Raw genomic sequence first — 17,536 nt, 5'->3', positions numbered from 1 at the left:
CCTGCAGGCCATGGCAGAGGAACGCACAGCAATCATAACAATCATTATATGAAAAAGGCAAAGAGAGAGGAAGGGAGGGGACAAAGAGTGTGTATTAAAAAAAGGAGATAAGGATGAATTAAGACCAGACAGAGAGAGCAGAGAAGGGTGCTACAGAGAGGAAAAGATAACAAGGAAGCGGGGAGACGAAATAAAAGTCAGGAGTTGCCCAAGGCCACAACCATTTGTGAGAATGTGAGGGAGGAGGGAGAGGAAGAGAGAAATCATTAAGGAACACCTGTCTGTTTCTGACTCCTAATAAATCAGCGTCCTGCAGCTCTGCCTGCCTCCTGTGTGGTGACGGCTATACTGTACGTCCTGAGGTGAGATGGAGAGAAGAAGAAAGTGGAGAAGGCAAATGGAGAAGAACGATAACATTTCAGATTTATACCTACAGCACAGCGGCTACAGTATCCTCCTGCATACACAACAACATTTCAGATTCCCACGCTGATGAGGCTTTCACTTCCATCAAACTAGATTTATTTAAGGTTTAAAAGGTTCTAAATGCAAAACAGACAAAATACACACAAAATATCTCCTATGACATGGTGGTGTTTTACTCCAGTGCAGCACTGTACTTCAACAAATCCTTCATACATACAAACACTGTAAAAAGACAGACATGCTCAGCATCCATTACAGTAAACATGAACAGTACACAGCATGTGCATAGCACCGACACTCTGCATACACTGCAGATGTAGGTGTAGATTTTTGCATATTTTTAATCACACAGTCACAGCAACAGTTAACCTCGATAACAACAACAGAACTGTCACCTCACAATCACAATAATGTGTGTGTTTGGGCCAATTTACAGTGTCAGCGAGCTGTAAGTCTACGGTGATCAGAGAAGGAAAACACACACTGACCTCATGAAGCTCATTAATTTACCCCTTATCCTGTTGTTTGGTGTCTCTCTCACTGCGGAGAAGCTCTGTGAACAATGGAGACTGTGCTACTAACAGGAGGCGAAGAGCTTAAAAGACATGAGCGTTCACCACGCAGACAAGAGTCCAATCCACAGGACAATAACATCACATGAGAGCAGTCACTGCAGCTATAGTATAGACAGATTTCCCCCTTTTCTAAGTTCCCATTTCAAATAATATCCTTCCAATTCCCTGAATAATGTTATTGTGTAATAATACTGTATGTTTATCTTATCATCATCTCAGTAAAGTATTAAAAACACTTTGTTAACAAATTCACCCAAAATAAATCATTTAATGTATGTACAGTATGTACAGTTTAATGTGCGTATTTTTCTCCATGATGACCAAGACGCAGACATTCTCTAACACAGGTGCTGCTCTGTTGTGTCGATGATTCGACCGCAGAGAAAGATTTCATGCAAAAATATGAATACAAATTGTACTCGTGGGATGCCAGATACCCTAGTAACACCTCCACAATTGCTTTCACACTGCATTATGGGAAACGTTATTGAAGTGTGACCCACACTAACAGTCAGGAGGCCTCAGCCTCTGCTATATTTCCCCCTTTAAAGTTGGTAAAAATCATATAACATTTCTATAACATCATTTGTGACTTTAAAATAATGCTTTAAATAAAATCTGACTTAACCAAAAACTTCAGTTCCAGTTTTAACGCAACAAACTGCTGACATGGATGTGGCATCATCATGGTAGATATAGTAACTTACTTTAGAGAATGTTGCATTTTATCTAAACATTTTATTAATATACACTGTGCATTTAAGCTTATACATTTGATTTATTGACGTATTATCCATATTATAAGTGATGTCAAAGCAAATAATAGAGTCAGTGGACTTATTCCAATATTTTACCTTGACAAAAATAAATACATTTATCATATTTGTTGTCAGGCTGTTGCCCCGTTGCTGTCATCAGGAGTGAGTGTTGATAAAATAATCCTGAGTTCCTTTTTCGATTGGGCATTGATTGTAAATGAATATACAATAAGCCATAGATTGACATTTTTGTAAAATGTATTCTCCATACGATAAGGTGGGTAAACAGAGTTTTAGGCAAGTTCAACAGCCGTCCATCACAAACCTGTTTATCATAATGTCTGTGCTGTGCTGTGCTGTGCTGTGCTGTGCTGTGCATTAGTAAAGTGAGATATAATCCCAGTGCAAAACCCATATTCCACTCAGGTGAAAAGTTCACCCATTATCCCAGATGCAGAGTCTTTTACCATCTTCACTCCTTTTCCATGATGCAGATCTAACTCATGTTTCCAGAGGACGCGTCGCTTGCTTCGGGGGAGGCAGTGCAGTTGAGTTTGGACATGGAAGGAATGGGGAAAGAGAGGAGAGACTTCCGTCAGACCCACGACTGTACGAGGTATGAGGGTGAAAAAAGCTGACGGTACTGTCTTTGCTCCAACATGCTACTGAAATACAGCCTGCAACCCTGATACTACGACACGATATACTGGTCATAAAAGTGACACAGGCAGTAAAAAAAAACATTATTTCAGTAACAGTGTTTTATGACATGTTGTTTGTTGAGATTAGAGTCGATGACTCAGTGTCAACCTGTGTGTTATATACAGTATAAAGTCACCATGGGTTCTGTCTAATCTTAGTCTAATCAGCATAAAAACTGGAGACAAGGAGAATCCACTGGCCTGGTTCTGTCCAAACGCACAACAACAACAACAACAACAACAACAACAACAACAACTTTTATCTAGTTTGTTGAGTACAAATAACACAACTTCACAAGTTAAGAGGATTATGAGTGCAACATAATCCTGCCAGACAACCAGCAGACACTGAAGAAAGTTTTCATCAGATAGTGAGTAAAATTCTTCAGGAGTTACCTGTAGGCAACTGGACTTGCTTGACGTAAGCTGAAACAACTTAACTCGAGCGAGTCCGGTTGAAACAGGTAACTCCTGAAGATGATTTTGACCTGGATGACTGATAATCCTCACAGATATAGCAAGTAGTACATTCCTTAAAATGTTGGCCTCTCACTAAAAATGAAAAATATGAAAAACATAACCAGTGTAACTGTTGCAGAAGAATATTCTCTGTCTAACAACTGACTAACTAGATACGGCTTTAAAGGTCCAGTGTGTAAGAATTAGTGACATCTAATGGTGATGATAAAGCCCTCGGTCAGGCTTTTGTTTCTGAAGACAGCACCTTTACTTGGTATGTGGGCTGTGGGCTGTGGGCTGTGCCTGATGGCCTTGTCAGTGAGATACGAATACTGATGCTGCACTGGTGTAACAACACAACAGACAACAATGGAGAGTATCCAGCAGCTTGTGTTTTTTTTCTGCTCAGTTTGTATGGAATTAGATTTGTGTCAACATTTTCAAACAACACTTTTTAAGAACCAAGTAAAATATTGAATGAATCATTCAAAAATATTGTATTTTATTGTTTGATAATACACTTGTTGTTTGGCTCAATGGACCGGAAGGAGTCACAGGCTTGGAGTCGCTGTCCATCAGTGTGGAAAACTTGGGGAAAGAGTTCCAGATGGACAGCGACTCCAAGCGCGGAATTACTTCCGGTCCATTGAGCTGCCGCTCCAAAACTCAGTCGCCAATCGGCATGCAGCTTCCTAAGGCCTGCCCATGGTCAAATTCGGCAAACAAAAAAACCACTGCAAACCACTATGGTGGGCTTTGTAAGACTAAAGAAAAACGAATGACTCGAATTTTAATTAACACTAAATGCAAACATAGTAATGCATACTACATTAAATGTTACAGACTGGACCTTAAAGATGATATAATGACCTCCAATTCCACTCACTTACATGTGTGCAGTTGTTCATACTCACCTTTCCTCCACCAGCAACACTGACTACATGAGACACATGACAACAGCATGAGTCAGAGCACAGGGACACACACACACACACACACAAACACAGAGAGATGAGATGCACAGTTGTCTCCTGTAATATTGTTACTATAACAGAGAGTAAACCTCTGAGATTTGACAGAGGCTGTATTTAAACCTCTACTGTTTACTTCCTGTTTACATCCTGCTTTCTCCCCCCCCCCCAAGGAAATGTTTTCTGTTCCCCATTAACAATTTTATTTACAGAGGAAATAACACCGGACATCAGCCATCAGTCGATGGCTAGAATCAAATTAAAACGACGATATATTTGGCTCAGATCCCACACATAGAATATTTAATGATCGCGTCGTGCGCAGTGCAGCAGGTTTATGGCAGCTGGCTGAGCCGCAGGTGCTTTGCAAATGCTCTGTGGGGGTGTTGATGGGTGGGTGAGCTTTTAAACACCTTTTAAAATGTGGAATTTATTTATGAGAATCAACAGAAACGCTGAAAGCTTTAACGCAGCGTGTGACCTGTGAACTCTGCTGTTGCAGTGGTCTATTGATCACCTGTGTGAGAAAAACACTTCACTGGGTGCCGAATTATTCTGATACCGAAATGAGTAGAAACTGTAAATAAAGATAAAACTGTGAGATGAGTGAATTATCCTGTGTAACAAAGGAACTGTGTAGTCGAGTTTTTCAAATGCATGGACAATATCTGTTTGCCGTTGCATTTGTGGTGTCAGGAGATATTTCAAACGTGTACACCAGAATACAGCGTCTCCCATCTTTTCCATAATGTCCTGGTCAAACACAGACGTAATGTCAGTCACAGACTGATCCCACTGAGATGCAACCACAGAGCGTCACAGGAAGTCATTCCTGCCTGTGGGGAACTCCACCCTCGCTGTGTCAGACGCTCTGAGTCAATAGACAATGACTGTAATTAACTGCTGTGCCTGAACCACTCAGCACAAATATCCCTGTGCAATATACATGTCCACTGTACTTTTGTTTATAATTGTGCTGCATTTGCATTTACCTTTGGTACCAATGTAGTTGCACATTTCACTTTAACTGTCAATTATGTCTCATTGCAAAAAAACTCTTGTGCTACATATTAGGTTAAACACAGTTCACTTATTTACGTGCAGTTACTTTTTCTAATGCTGTTTATACACTGTATATTGGTACTTCAGTTTGTATATATTTGACACAAAGGTAAATATTTTATTGTTTTTTTCTTCTTTTTTTCTTAGTATATCATACCTTATTAATATCTTCGTTAATATCTGGGCAGCCTATGGCCAAGAGGAAAGGAATTGGGCTCGTAACTGTTAGGTCACTGTGCCCGGCATGTGTGTGTTCACCACTGTGTGTAATAAGGATGGGTTAAATGCAGAAGACAAATTCACTATCTCATATCTTAATTCACGCTGATCCTTTTCACGAATGTTAAATTACAGACACATAGAGTTGGGGATTGTGTCGCATGGCCTCCTGTGTGTGTGTGTCCCATGTTCTACTGACCTGGGCTGGAAGCGCCTGCAGAGGCAGAGGCAGCGGTAGCCCTTCGTTTTCCACTCACCAACAGTGCCTCCTGGTTCTCAGCCAGAGCTTGCTTGGCAAGGTAGCGCTCCCTCTTCATCTTCAGCTCGAGCGACTCGGGGACATCAGGTACGATCCAGTCGATGGCTCGCAGCACAAAGAAAACCATGTGCTGCAGGAAAAGAGACACAGAGACTCTAAGACGTGAGACGCCCACATCAGACGAGGAAAACCGCAATAAGTCACAATATCTAGAGATTAAAAGGTAAATAAACTGTTGAATTAAAAGAGGTAAAAAAAAATTGCTTCATTTAATTAATAAATGTCTTAATTTAAAACCTTCACTATGTGGTGAGAACAGCACAGGGATGCCTATCCTACTTAAGTCTCACTGAGAGAAATTCATGCATGAATAATAGTGACTGCTAGATTCCAAACATTTCAGAAAAATGGGTAAGACATTGATGAATTTTGAAAGATGAAGAAGACAGTAGAAAGGTAGAAGAAAAAACAGTGGAGAGGAAAACAAAAACAGAAATAAATAACCTAAAAAAAGTCAGAGAAACTGTTATAGAAAAGAATTGTTATGGAGAAGGTAAAACATACAGTACATATACTGAAAGAGGGATGGATGGACACCATGGCTGAAAGGTAAAGATGTATAACTTATGAAGATCAATTAATAAATTGTGTCAAAATAACTGAAATAGGAAAAATACAAAACAAAAGTATAAAGTAAAGTAAAAAAGTATAAGATTTACATTTAGAAAGGGCGAAACAAAGCAGCTTCTCATACCTCAAAAGCAATGATAAAACCAAGTCTGACAGCCAGCAGCTCCCAGTAGAACAGTGTGTAGTTTCCATTGTTGTCTCTGTATGCTTTATATCTGGAAAAAGGCAAACAACTTAATATGGAACATAATGTGTAATGGCTGGCATGAGTGTGTGTGTGTGTGTGTGTGTGTGTGTGTGTGTGTGTGTGTGTGTGTGTGTGTGTGAAATGCAGCAGAACAAATATCAGTTGCAACACTACCCTCTGTTGGTCACTCTGAGATTTTTGAGAAACATGAGTTTGAACCCAGTGCATGTTTCTTCACTTTCACATGGATGTACTGACACAATCAAACATACCTGCACATTGAGTACTTCGTGTAGTTGAGTGGGGCGTAAGACAAGGAGAAATTGACGTATCCATTGAGATCATTGTCAAACTTGTACTGGTAGAGTAGGCGAGGTAAAAACTCGGACGTGAAGGCAATGAGAAAGGCCTGAAGGAGGAAAAAAAATAAAGTTCAATACTTTTAACATGGTCACTGATGTGCTTTGGTGCAGGTGGATGTCTCGTGAAGATGTTGTCAGTCGTCTCACATTGGCAATGACAGACAAGTGTGACAGAGCCTCCAGTATGTTGAACCACACTCCGATGTTCTGTGCTCGCTCAGCCACCGGCCTCCGATACTCGCACACAAACTTGTGCGAATCCAGACGGATTTCCACCCAGTTGTTGAGGAGGGCGAAGAGTGGAGCGAGCGGGAAAGCAGCCACGAAGATGGTGATGAACCCAAACTGGAGCACTGCAACACAAGGGTATTTGAATTTGTGCATTATACGCAATGGGCAGTTTCAACATGACGTTCCGGACACTCACCCATTTCTAGATACTCTTCAAAGAGGCCTTCACACTCCACCAGCTGGTAGTCTTCCTCCCAGCGCTGACGCTTACGGGATTTCTTACTTCCCAGCACCTTAGCCAACGTTCTTTTCTGGCGCCAGGCCTTAATTTTACTGACAGAGCAGAGAAATAGACATGATGTAAAATACACATGAAAATAGAGGATATTTTATAGTCAACTAAGAGAACTCAGAGGTAAGGTTGATTGATAAAACAACATATCTGAATTTTCAAGGGTTCGATAGATTCCAAGACAATTAACACCAAGTTGCTCCTGTGTGAACCTCTGAATATAGTTTAACTGTAGTTTAAAAGACTAGAAAAGCCCTATACATTTAATTGGCATTGATGATTTCTCCTTAGCATGGATTTTGATTTCTTCAAAGCTGGATTTATTTACAGTAACATGTCTCTGAGACTTAATCCTGCAAAAGTAGATTGTGACTTTGTACCTGCTGTCTTAGCTGTTCCTTACTTAGCTCTAACAAAAGTGTGATTTATACTGAGAGCATGGCACATGCTAAAACCCCAGACTACCAAAGTTAAGACAATTAATGTTCAAACTGGTCTGACACAAAGGCAGATAACCTCTCAGATTTTAACACAATAAGTGGAATAAGTGTGAAAATCCAGAGCGGAAGATATCGCCACCTAAATGAAGCCCTGCTTCATTGTTGAGTTCACATAAAGCCAGTGTTAAGACAGGCGTGTAAATCCTTTGCGCTGTGCTCCTCAAAGGAGTTATGGCCCTAAATCTGGATGCAGCATCAGTGCAGAAGAAAAAAAAAACCTCAGCACTTAGCTCCTATCAACCATTTAATCTGTCTAACAGCTTCTATTTTGGGACCAGTAAAAAGATCTGCATTAAGAACAACATACAACACACAATGTGCTGATACAAAATAGCAAAAAAAACAAAACACCAGGTGTCACTGTATCGTATCGCCACTAGTGGTCAAAAACTTGAGTGACAATATCTGTCTGAATATCTGCTACAAGTTTTGTTTACTACAGCACTCTGTAACCTGATTCTGCTCTATTGTCTGGACACACACACACACACACACACACACTGTGCCAATGCTGCAGAGCTACCAGGGTGAGCGTTGCTGCACCACAGAATCACAACCGCAATCAGGATGTTGAGCAGTCTAATGCAACAACAACAACAACAATAACCCTGATAATGTCATACAGGTACATTATACATCAGAGAGCAGTAATGCTAATGACTAAATGTCCCACATACTTGGAAATAGAAAATCCATCATTTTCAGTAGAATAGTGAACATTTGTTGGATCTATCAGAAAGTCCATAATGGGACATCAGTGAAATATGAACATACGGGATAATGAACTCCTGGATGTTGTTGATGAGCTGCTTTCCCACCATAATAATGAAAAGTTGTTCAGCCAATTCAATGAGACACCCCCCAGGACCACACTGCAATATGAACACACACAGATAAGAGAAGCATAACTGGTGGAGCATATTTATATGTGTTCAACGATTGGATAACAACCAACATACAATCTTCATTTATTAATCAAGAGTAAAAGACGGGACTCACATCTTCATTTCTCATTCCGAACAAGGTCCCATAGTTGGTGGGATAACCCACAAACCTGTGCACAAGAAAACACGAGACCATTTCATCTCCTATCGGGGCCATTTTCTTACCCATGTGTGTGTGTGTGTCTCTGCTCACTCATGTCTCACCTTCCTTTAAAGAAAGCCACATAGAAAGGAGAAGAGTAGAAGTTGACAAACTGGAAGATGAACACCTTGAAGATGAAGGCGTTGTCATACTGGGTTTGAGTTCTGTGCATCTCTACCGCAAAGAAAACAAGGACACACAGTGTTACGCACTTCACACCAGGGGTGTCAAACATAGGGCCCGCGGGCCACATCTGGCCCACCTGAGGGTCCAATCCGGCCCGCAGGATGAATTACTTAAGATTTCACATTATGATTAAAGTCCAATTGTAATGTGAAATGCTATATTTGTTTCAGATACCTGCAGATCCACTGTGATCTGTACGTTGTGTAAATGGTAAACTTAGGTATAATATTGTTGACATTGCACTTATTTTGCTCAGAACATTTCAGGTTGTTCATAAAAAGATACTTCATTCAATATAAAACAAAGGGAAACATTTGGAGAGCTTGTTGTTTATAGGTTATTATGCTATTATTTTGCTGGTCCGGCCCACTTGAGATCAAATTGCGTTGTATGTGACCCCTTGCCGTTGTTTTCTCTCTCAGTTAAACTAAGTTAACCTTTTGGTCTGCTTTAATATCTGTGTGATCATGTGACCACATTTGTTGTGACTACCTTGCCACGTTCATCACGCTGCCTGACGTACAGCATGTCGCTCTGATGTGTGGATCAATGTGCTCAAAACTGTTTTATTTTCCCACAGTGAAAGACCAGAAGATGAATCCACACTTAATCATGATCTGCTCATTCTCTGGTCTAGATATGGCAGTTATGTATCTTACCCCATTTAGTGAGCTGCTCAGCTAAAGCAGTGTAAACCCGTCCCATCAACAGAATGAGGCCCAGATTCACAATACTGCTGGAGATGTTGGCTATGGTGCCTGCCTGATGACGACAACACACATGCATTAATGCACACAAACTCAGAGAAGTTAGTTTTGCTGACACGCAAAACAGGAGTAGCCTAGAGTCTAAATGTTCAGCTGAAAATACAACAATAACAATAAATAAATAAATCAAATGCATACATTGACTGAAGACACCCTTATGCAGCTCTGATATACGTACCTCTGTACGCAGGACAGGGCTGCCAGTATGGAACATCATCACGCTGATGATACCGCGGCACATGACCACCGTCACCAGGAAGATCATCACCACAGACAGCTGAGTGGAAAGACGCGAGGATAACAGTTACAGCAAAGGACGACTCCGTGAATTCCATATATGTTTTTATTCTCACTATTACGTGAGGTGATTCCCACAAGTTCAGCTTCAAAATACTGCAACAAATGAATTTGCCAAAGAGAAACTCTGATAAGATCATGTTTTCAACTCCAACCCACAGCATGCCAGTGGTTTCACAGTTTCTAATCAAGGAAAACTTTGCTTTGAGTAGATATATTGTATTATTTTCATGGTGTAATTAAAGGCACAGTTTGTTCTCTCAGCAGGAAAACAGTCCCTTGCCTTGGATTTAAAAAATATCAGTGATTTGATACAAACCATGTCTCCTATTGGTTTCTAGATCAATAATGATCAAGGATACTGTACTACACAATTGACCTCTACTGAGTGTATGTGGAGCATGTTCAATCTTCCAACTTTTTAACTAAATTATTAGATCAGGATTAAATGACGACTCTTCACAAAATCAAAAGTATAGTGAAACTGTTAATAATGGGTAAGAAAAGGAGACCAGAGCACTCGTATGTGATCTGACCACGGAGTAAAATTAAAATGACATCATCATATCTTGGAAAAGATATAAAAGATATATTTTTGATTGATTCCCACCATGTAAAGTCTTCAGAAAAGCACTCAGAGAAATGTCTTTCTTCCCCAAATATACATATGCAGTAATGTTAGTGAACTGAAGGTCAAACACAGCTCAGCAACTGTCTTTAAAACATTTCAGACAGTCTCAGTCTCACCATCATGATGATGACCATGGAGCCAGTGAACATGCGGGACAGTCTGGTCTTTTCTGGAAAGTAGGGCTCTTTAATCCCAGTCACTGGATTTTCCTCCATAGTTGGAGCCATTGCTGCAAACTCCGGCCGAGGACGTTCCTGAAGGAAACACACATATGACATCAGGGTTCACTCTTCACTGGGTTTCTGAGAGAAGTCCAGGACAGACAATATTTCTCTCCAGGTGGGATGAGTAAGGTACTGTGTTGTACTGTGATATGAATATAAAAAATATTCGAAAATAACTAATCCTATGTCAAGATTAGCTTGGTTTGTTGTTTGTCTTCAAAGCAAACATTATTCTTCAGTTTGTGTGAACAAACTACTGTTGACCTGGGATCTCCAGACATGATCATGACATAATAAGAAGAACCATAATGTGTTTGCAGCCATACTCTAAAGCAAGTAAAGAAGGATAGTGAGACCTCTTCTTCATGGAAGTCCATGCAGTCCCAGTGATGGGCCAGGGTGGACACCTTTCTTTTCCAGTACTCCAGAAAGGTTACAGCCCAGAAGGACATGAAGACACTGAAGAGGACTGTACCTGGGTGGTCAAATAAGTAGCCCAGCTGCAATGCAGAAAGTTGCAGTCGAGCCAAACCTCACCTCTTACTCGTATTCTGAATTATGATTGTAAATACTTGTTTGTAATATGAGAGTTCTTCACCTTGGCCATGGTGCAGATCTCAGACATGTTCCAGGCCTTGCATGTGTTACAGAGAGGACACATCAGATAACTGGCTCCGCTGGTACAGATCTCCTGACTGACAAAGACACATGGACACAGATTATAATCGTGTTATTACAGTTTACAACACAGGCCAGCGTTTCAGAATTGTCAGAGTCATGGAGCAACTGGTTTGATAGAAACAGAGATATTATTAACATCCATTCAGAGCAATTGACGTGAAAGCTGGGGCACTGAGTGAATTACAGCAACATTAATGTCTTCTGTGCTCACACACATCCTGGGTATATTAAATCAAGGATGAGTGAAGATAGCATAGACGTGTTGAAATGACGCTTCTAGCTTCCTGGCAGGGATTACAGCTCATGTACATTATGTATGTTCCAGAGAATGAGAGAAAACTGGTTGACTAGGAGGCTAACAGGAGCAGTTTCTAGAAAATGTCCTCATTCAAGGACATTTCCATTCTGATATTCAGCCCCTGCAGACAATTCCAATAAAAATGTCTTCAAGCTACTTTAGTGAGTTACTGAAAACTTGACTTTACATAATAGAGTATATGGTGCATAAATAAAGCCTGGATTCACTAAGAAATGTTTATTATCTTAACTTTAGTAATGGGGAGATAAGTGTGCACTAATAGTGCATTATCACATAAAATGGCTGCAGTTTATTATTGATGGAGACTGCTCTCCATCCACTCACCGCTAATCTGTGGTTTTAATCTGCAGTGTGAACTAATGAAACCCATGAATCTGAGACTTGTGCAGACTCGTCTTCCTTTCACTCTCTTGAACCCTCCTTGTTTCTCCATAATGGAATGAAAAAAACAGGGTACCAAAGAAAGAGACTGATAACAAAAAACCAAACAGATGGTAAGACAAAAATATTAGACGTACACTTGAAAATAGAGAAGTGATCCACAGTGCTGCAAGTAACGCATACTATCTAAAGATATGCTTGTTGGATGTTATGTTAGCGATCTTGTGTGAGACAATGGAGTTTACATTTGCAATGGCTTAAAATGAACATTACACAATGGTGTCAGATTTGACAAAACTCACCTGCTAAACTATGATCAGTTTATCTAAGACAACTTTTATGGGGATTAAAGGTCCACTGTCTATTTAGGAGGATTTATTGGCAGAAACTGGATCTACTACGCTACATGTATGCTTACTTAAGTTTTACAATTAGCTTTTATAGGTACGTAAGGTAAGTGCCTTGCTGTATGGAGCCAGAGTGTGCGTTTCAAGTTGTGAAGCAGCAAGTTGACTATGCAAATGAAGAAGAACTACATCCTTTTTGGTATGTGAAGGCCACCGTAGACCAGTTCCCTGATGCACAAGGGAAAGGGAGGGGTGAAAGGAGGAGTCGACTGTTGCATTAGCTGTCACTCATTTTTACATGCTGGACATCAACAGTCATTGACTTGTGCGGGTGTAAATGTTGTGATTTTTGCTTTATAGTATAAAAATAATAATCGTAAAGGAGGAAGAGGCAGTCAGCTCAAGCAACATCACAGCATACAGTATAACAAACTATAACAAACTATATATTATAATCTCCCTCTGAGAGACAAATATGAGTTGATGTCTAGATATTTGCTATGATTGACTGTTAGTGTTTTTGCTTCTGAGGACATTGCTAACGTACAACAATTGCTTTATCATGTAATAACTTTGTTCTGCAGATTAAAGACATTCAAGAGCATTTTATGCCTTAATGAAGAGAGTGAGGTGACAGGGAACAAGGAGGGACAGACCTGGAAAATGTTCTCCAGCAAAGATCACTTGACCCAGGGAAGATATGACTCAACCGCCCGAACACCTCAGCTGACAGAGCCACAACTGCCGCTGATACATCAGCTAAATAACACCCTATACTTATTTAAATGTGTTCAAAATACGTATTGTTCATGTACTCCTAAATGTGGTATCTTTTCACGTGGACTCACGCTGGTGTGTTGGTGCCCATGGACATGACTCCAGACACAAATACCAGGGTTCCAACCACTGCGGCCGGCAGCAGCCAGGCTGTGTAGAAGCCTGCAGAGACATATAGCTCCATTAAGGCCGCAGCTCTCACTTGATGAAGAGGAATAAGCAATTAAACGGCTGCACTGCTGTTTTATGCTGGCGTGTCCTTGATAAAGGGGTTGGCATCATTTTATATATCATTTTAGTGTCTCAAGCTGTTTCTTGCATATGGATCAAAGGAAAGCAAAGGGCAAAAAAATCACAATTTGAAAGAATGTCACAGCAAAATTCTTAAGCTTAAAAAAAGTAAAATAAGCTTGTTACAGCCTGTTATACAGTATCATTTGTAATAGCTTTAAGATGCTGTGCAGTATTAACTTAACAGAATTTTCTTATTGGCTGCCAAATTTCAAAATAAAACAAACAATATCTTCATGAGAAAGTTCATAGAGAGTTCATATTTACCCAGCCAGGCAAAGTAGAGTGCAATCTTCTCTCCAAAGTACTCCCTGATGTGATCCAGTGGCTGGTACTTGTACCACTTGCACCAGCGGGCCCAGTAGTGATAAAGAACCTGCCTCTGATTAAGTTTGTCAGGACTGATCTCATCCCTTGGAAGCTCAAAATGGCCCTGTTGAAAAAAAAATCCAAAATTCTACATGAAAAAAGGGAGGGAAACAGACGTCAGATTACAGAGCAGATGAATGTCATGTGACCTCGTGCAGAGGGAACGCTGCAGTATAAGCCCCTTCATTTATCAGTCTGTCCACACCAACTTCAGCCCTCTTCTTTTTGCCGTAAACCGTCCTGGATAAAATCTCATACACCTGAAATGAAAATTGTCTGTTGGATTAAACTAGCACTGAATACGACCAGTGCACTGTAAAAGACGGCATGTTACTCACAACGCGGTGTCTTTGTGTATTAGTGAAGTAGTTCTCGTGGTCATCACAGCCAAGGAATCTGTAAATAGCAATTATACTCTTATATGCTTCAACACGACGTGAGCTGATTCTATTACTGACCACAGTCCAGCAGGGACTCACCTGCTCATCTTCGACTTGCGAAAGGCACATGTGTAATAGTCCAGTGGCCTGTTGGGCACCGACTCTCTCATTACATTTGGTATGCATAGTCTACTCAGTACCTGAGCAGATGTGTTCAAGTCCAGATGTGGCTGTGCCTAGAAGCCAAACACACACACACACACACACTGACTCAGTACTGAGAACATTTCATCAACCTTGACTTTAAAAAGTTATAATCCCTAAAAGCACAGAATATCATTTCTGCCGTTAAGACTCTTTCAATAAAAACAATGACAAAAGACGCTTTGTCGTCACCACCATTGCCGCTGAAAATCTATCAACACAACTGAAGGGTGTTCGCCTCAGAGGTTAAAGCAAAGGTGGGTAAAGTGGACGACATCGTTAAACGGTGACCAAAGTGAAAAAGTTCATTAGCTTGAATATAAATTTCTATTGATTTGAAGAGAATTGGAAACATTTTTTACCAAATGTGAGTTCACTGTTCATCAAAATATGTGATACTAGTCTCATCAATTTGAGATATTTCAATGCAGAAATGTGACACATTATATCTAAAAACTCATATTTAGCTCCGTGACACGTGATTACTGATGAAGTCCAGAACGTCACTTAAAAAGAATACTTCACCGATTTGTATTTAGCTTTGTATTACTAGAATATGGGTAGTATTTTTGCTAATTCCGCACTTTTTAGACCCACTCTATTCCCAGGATGTAGACAGTGTCTGCCATCTTGGCTAACAGTTATGCTAACAGGACCAAGCGTCACTGACAAGTAACAAAGAAAAGAATAAAGATATTTCTCAACTCAGGGGAAAATGAGGTTAGGAAGCACAATTTTTCAAAAATACTGCCCCTATTCTAGTAATACAACGCTAAATGCAAATCTGTGAAGTATTCCTTTAAAAGAATAGAATAGAATAGAATAGAATAGAATATACTTTATTAATCCCTTGCGGGAAATTCTTTCGTCACAGCGCTCCAGTGTACAAAGGTAACAAATGTTATAGCAGAAAACGAATCTTATAGCAGCAATTTTTTTGAAAATTACAAAGTTAAAAACTAAAAACTAAAAAATCAAATGTATATTCACCACCGAGGACAGATCATTGTGTCAGTGAGTGGAAAAAGTTTGACAATGAAAATGTTCATTTATATTATATACCTGCAATGGAGCTCTGAGACAGAGTTCTTCAGCACAACCCACCATCACATCCCATGGAGCACTAAGTTTTAGAAAATGTATTGTTCTCTTCTCACTGGCTGTTTCCTCCTGAAAAGACAGACAGAGACAAGAAGGAGGTGTCGATGAAGGAGGTGTCGATTATTGAGTCAACAGAAATCCTTTTCATCATCATAGTTGACTTTTGGTACCTTTTCCATGAGCAACCCAGCACTCTCCAGGTTCTGAACAAACTTCTCCCTCCACTGTGCTAACTGTGCCTTCCTTCGCTCAGACCTGCTTTTCTCCTCAATGGGCACGACCTCCTCTTCCTCAGTGGGCACCTCGCTCTTCCCCTTCCCTCGCCGCTTCCTGCGTGAGCGAACCTCCCACACCAGGACAAAGTCTGAACCCAGATCGACGATAAAGAGCCAAAAGATTAAAAGGAGAAGTGACTCAGTCATCCATCAGTGAGCTGGGTATTTGCCAACTGCTGATGCTGCCTACCAATTTTAGTTCTTCCATCTCTGAAGTAATTCCCCGGCTGTGGCACTGGCTCATTAATTTTTGTATTCCAGTTGAGATGAATGGGATTGTCATTGTCCACATCATCAGCAGCAGCTGTGGCTGAAAACTGAAAACATCCACAGCTTAGTTTTTACGCAAATCTGTTTAATGGAGGCCGCAGGTTCTTTTCCTGTTTTCAGCATGTTCTGTACAAGAATGGTTCATTTCCTTTTTCAATTAATGATGAAATCCAGAGCCATCACACAGCATACACACATCAAAGCCTCTTCTTTGAAGTAATGAGCAAGATGAGAAAGTGATCACTGGCTTTTTTACTTGAGAAGTGTTTTACAGTTCTTCATATTATTTTATGCTGACATTTTATGGACAACAAAGAAACTCGATTCTATTCTTTCAAAGCAGCAAAATCATATATATAACCACAATATGTTGATGCAATAAATCATCCTTGTAGAGCGTGTGAGGGAATGTGTCACTTGTTTTCCAAGTTTAGGTGATTCCTTATATATAAACGTAGAACATACTGCAGCTTTATGAGGAAAGAGTCAAAAAAAACAAGTCCTCACATATCTTGGTGGAATGAAGCACCCGTTCTGCAGACTCCCGTAGCTGTCGGTGGTTGGTGCTTCCCCCACGTAGTCCAGATCCAGGAGGACCTCTCTGTCACCCTTCACCAGCTCCGAGCCCCTCCTCAGCATGGTGTGGCTGCACACATAACACTGAGCATTCACATGAACACATGAAATCACACCGATGAAGACATCTGTGTCAATCACTCAATCATTGTGCACACGACTCCAAACGCCCTGAGACAAGAGAGAACAGAGAGAAGTGCTGATACTGTACCTCTGCTGTAGTGGAATCGAGGCTGAGGATTTGCAGCAAATGTGTGCTTCCCTCCTTCTCTCCCTCTGCTCTATCTCTGCATCTGTGTGGCTCCTCTGCCCGCGCGCCGATAAATAGCAGGGAAATACTGTAATGGACGTGGCATGCAGGCAGCAGCAGATACTTTGCTGCCAGTGCGAGTGGAAATGTACTTATGGACACATTAAAGTGAACATCCCACTTCATAAATAATGCAGCAGTCTGTCAGGGGGGGCAGTGGTTGGGGGAACCAAGCCTGAGGACTCTACCATGCTCATTATGCAGAGTAACACATGAGGGAGAGATTCTGGGTACCACCCACCCACCCACACACAAGCTTTTTGCAGATTTAATTTGATTGGGTTTGAAACGTGCACAAAATCAACATGAAGTATGAACCGAGGAGAAACTCGGCCCCTCTAGGATTTATTTTTTTAAACGCAGACATCAGAGTAACCTCCACAGGCATCAGCACCATAGGTGACATAATTTGTTTTCTCCAGCTTCTCTCCT

The 17,536-nt window shown here is 40.7% G+C and overlaps 1 protein-coding gene across 4 annotated transcripts; it reads right to left on the bottom strand.

The window, feature by feature from the left end:
- Window positions 1-1,724: 1,724 nt before the first annotated feature.
- Window positions 1,725-17,197, bottom strand: ano11 (anoctamin 11). 4 transcript variants are annotated; one of them, XM_058644144.1, is made up of 24 exons: window positions 17,006-17,197; window positions 16,726-16,864; window positions 16,139-16,265; window positions 15,844-16,037; window positions 15,635-15,742; window positions 14,468-14,604; window positions 14,327-14,384; window positions 14,138-14,248; window positions 13,887-14,052; window positions 13,400-13,490; window positions 11,422-11,518; window positions 11,180-11,323; window positions 10,716-10,853; window positions 9,850-9,948; window positions 9,564-9,666; window positions 8,781-8,892; window positions 8,632-8,686; window positions 8,407-8,504; window positions 7,037-7,173; window positions 6,757-6,962; window positions 6,520-6,656; window positions 6,185-6,275; window positions 5,371-5,560; window positions 1,725-5,212 (listed from the first exon to the last, which is right to left on the bottom strand). In XM_058644144.1, the coding sequence occupies exons 2-24, from the start codon at window positions 16,855-16,857 to the stop codon at window positions 5,178-5,180; spliced, it is 2,766 nt and encodes a 921-aa protein (XP_058500127.1). In that variant the 5' UTR covers window positions 16,858-16,864; window positions 17,006-17,197; the 3' UTR covers window positions 1,725-5,177. The 4 variants fall into 4 exon arrangements, with proteins under 4 accessions (XP_058500127.1, XP_058500126.1, XP_058500128.1 ...); XM_058644143.1 differs by having other exon boundaries at window positions 16,726-16,878; window positions 17,006-17,196; XM_058644145.1 differs by having other exon boundaries at window positions 1,725-2,287; window positions 16,726-16,878; window positions 17,006-17,196.
- Window positions 17,198-17,536: the final 339 nt, after the last annotated feature.

Source organism: Solea solea, chromosome 11 (assembly GCF_958295425.1).
Source record: "Solea solea chromosome 11, fSolSol10.1, whole genome shotgun sequence".
In the NCBI taxonomy this organism is placed as follows: Eukaryota; Metazoa; Chordata; class Actinopteri; order Pleuronectiformes; family Soleidae; genus Solea; species Solea solea.
This window is presented reverse-complemented; position numbering and strand designations above follow the sequence as displayed.